Source organism: Hevea brasiliensis, chromosome 7, assembly GCF_030052815.1.
Source record: "Hevea brasiliensis isolate MT/VB/25A 57/8 chromosome 7, ASM3005281v1, whole genome shotgun sequence".
Taxonomy (NCBI): Eukaryota; Viridiplantae; Streptophyta; class Magnoliopsida; order Malpighiales; family Euphorbiaceae; genus Hevea; species Hevea brasiliensis.
The window spans coordinates 98,665,533-98,668,522 of NC_079499.1; the positions used below are offsets into that span (position 1 = coordinate 98,665,533).

At 39.1% G+C, this 2,990-nt stretch overlaps 1 protein-coding gene across 1 annotated transcript; it reads left to right on the forward strand.

Annotated features, from left to right (window-relative positions):
* Nucleotides 1–538: 538 nt before the first annotated feature.
* On the forward strand, nucleotides 539–2,353 carry LOC131181411 (uncharacterized). The gene is made up of 3 exons (XM_058149466.1): nucleotides 539–800; nucleotides 1,787–2,082; nucleotides 2,309–2,353. The coding sequence occupies exons 1-3, from the start codon at nucleotides 539–541 to the stop codon at nucleotides 2,351–2,353; spliced, it is 603 nt and encodes a 200-aa protein (XP_058005449.1).
* The last annotated feature ends 637 nt before the right edge of the window (nucleotides 2,354–2,990 follow it).

The window sequence follows — 2,990 nt, forward strand, 5'->3', positions numbered from 1 at the left end:
GTAGTCACAATTGGTGCTTAAAATGAACAATGATTGCAAAAAGCTAAATGAACATGTGCTATGCTTAGTAAGTTTATGAGAGATGATGAGCTAAAATTCTTCAATTTTATGGTGTTTGTGTGTATTTGGTAATTGCTGAGGGTCATGATAGCATTCCATAGCTTTTGGACTGTTTTTGGTAAGTAAAATTACAATTTTTCCCAAAACCTGCCGAAACTTGCTGATGATGTTGCTTGTCAAGCAGAATCCTAAGCAAATTCTGCTGAACCTTATGCTTAACCCCAAGCATGGTCCAAATTACCAGATGTCTGCCCACATTTTAAAAAGCCGAAAACTTCCGCCATTTTTATAAAACCCTCGCCCGCACTCCCGATAAGCCATAACTCTCATTCTGTCGACTCCCTTCCAGCACCATTTTTTCCGGTAATTTTTACGGGAAGCTGAAAAGTTTCTTTCTTTTCATTAAATGGTGAGAACTAAAATGTGGTCCACCCACAAACCCAAACCCAGAAGATTTCAGCACTCTATCAAATTGAAAATGGGCATTCCATCATCTCTACCCACAAACCCTAACCCCAGTCCCAGTCCGCCGCTCCCTCAGTCACCACCACCGCAAACGCCGCCGTTACCTCAATCGCCACCACCTCAATCACCGCCACTACCCCCAGGCCAAACACCACCTCTCATTCCGCCGACCCCCCTTTCGCCACAAACTGAGCCGCAAAATGAGACACCCATTTTCGACACTCAGTCCCCAGAACCAATGCCTGAACCTGAGCCTACTCAAACGAAGTCTAAAGGTAAAACTAAAAAGGCTACAGGTAGACCCAAGAAAATCCCTGTCGGAAAATGAAAAAGAGCACCCTCTGTTCCCTTCGACCTAAACTCTCCACCTCAACCTTCCTCTGAACCAGTCAGCAAAAGGACTAGGTCCTCCTCGCAAATTCCAACACCAGCGGTCCAAACACCTATATCTCAGTGACCCTTAAATTCTCCAGCAGCACCTGCGTCATCTGCCGATAATATAGAGGAGGTACTCTCTCCATTACCTTGGGCTTTTAAGGATATGGATATGAAAAATGCTTATGAGAGATTAGCTTCTAAACCTATTTTGGCAAACAAATATATGGATGAGCAGATTTTAAAAGAGCTAGGCATTTATGACTCTGTATTTGCCTATTTAGATGCTATCAGTTGGACTAAATTTGCTAGGATTAGGGAACCAGTGTACAAGGATTTGACCCTGGAATTTTTGAGTTCCTTAAGGCTAAATTTCAAACCAACAGTACCTGAGCATAAGGATGTGATATATTTTCGATGTGCTGGCATTGATAGGGAGTTAAACATGGATGCTATGAATGTAATTTTTGGTTTTCAAGATTCGGGGTATAAAAATATTGAGTGGCAGCAAACTGTTTATGACCCTGTTCAATTCTAGAAAGATATTGCACCTTTTGGGGTTATTATAGACAGAGGACTGCAAAAGCCTTTAGGATAGTTGATCATGTGCTGAAATACCTCCATAGGTTCATTTCTTACACTTTTTTAGGAAGGGGACACAGTAACAGCATTGTGGGTGCTGGAGACTTATTTTTCTTGTGGTGCATAAAGGAGAGAAAACAAGTAAGCACAACCCATTTCATAGCTACTCATTGGCACCAAATTGTCACAAAGCATACTAAAGGTAGTATAGTTTTTAGAGGATATATAACTGCCATAGCCAACTCATTTAGCTTTGATGCTAGTCTATATAAGCTGCTACTAGTTTCTGGTGAATCATATATAGACAGCACAATGTTGTTGCACATGGATGTTTGTGAGAAAGTAGGCCATACCTATGCTTTGTTACAGCAGCATCCTGAAGCTAGTGGTTCTGCAGACCCCACTACCTTTGCACCAGTAGAACCCCAACCAACCACTACCCCGCAGTTTTCAGCAGACATTTTGTCCCTCTTAAGATCCCTGGAATCCAAAATAGCAAGTTTCACTATCCAACCATCTGTTCCCTCACCTGACACCACAGAAATCCTTGCTACCTTGAAGAGCTTAGAAGTCAAAATTGATACCATGGGTCAGCAGCAGGTCGACCAAAAGAAGAAGCTAGAACAGAAACTTAAAAAGAGATTTTCATCTCTTAAAAAGAAACAGAAGCAGCAACAACTTTAAATGCTAGAGCTCTACAACAAAGTGGCCCAATTTTATAATAATTTATATCATTGGGGCTAAGACATGCTTCAAGAAATGAAAGACCTCACAGAAAATTTGGAAACTGCTTCTGAAGCTTCGGATCACAATGAACCTACTGCAGAACTCAAGGCGGACTCGATGCAAAGAAGAAAGCCTTGACAAGTGAGCTTGAGCGATGTAGCAATTTAGTATTAGTTTTAGTGCGATGCGATGAATGATTTAGTTTTTAATTCAGTTTCTGTGTTAGGTTTATTTTGTAATCTGTTTATTTTAATTTTCAAACTTTAGTAATAGTTGTAACTTTGGTAATTAGTTTTTATGATTATACTTGCACTTCTTTCCTTTAGTTTATTTTATTTTATTTTATCTTCTGCTACGGACATAGTTATTCCGTGAATGCTTTTTGGTTTAATTCTTGATTTAACTGTTACATCTTATTTCTTTACACTTTTTCATTTTCTTGCACACCATTTTTTGCACTTTATCTTTTTCTTCAATCCTAATTTTGTTGACATTGATGAGTTGCACAATTTACTTTGAGCCGCATCTGTTTCACATTCTTTGGAGGTAACAGCTTACCCTTTTACTATTTATGCTTATGGTATGTTACCAATGCTTATGCTTTCGCTTTACCCTACGCAGCAGGTTAAGCAACATCTTAAGCAGTGTAAATTCATACATTTGGGATACTTTTCCACATTTTACTCTTTAAAGCTTCATTGTTAATATCACTTTGAGCTAATTTTGGAATTCTTGACCTTATATTGATTTAATCCCCAATTGTATAAATTTCATTAATTGAG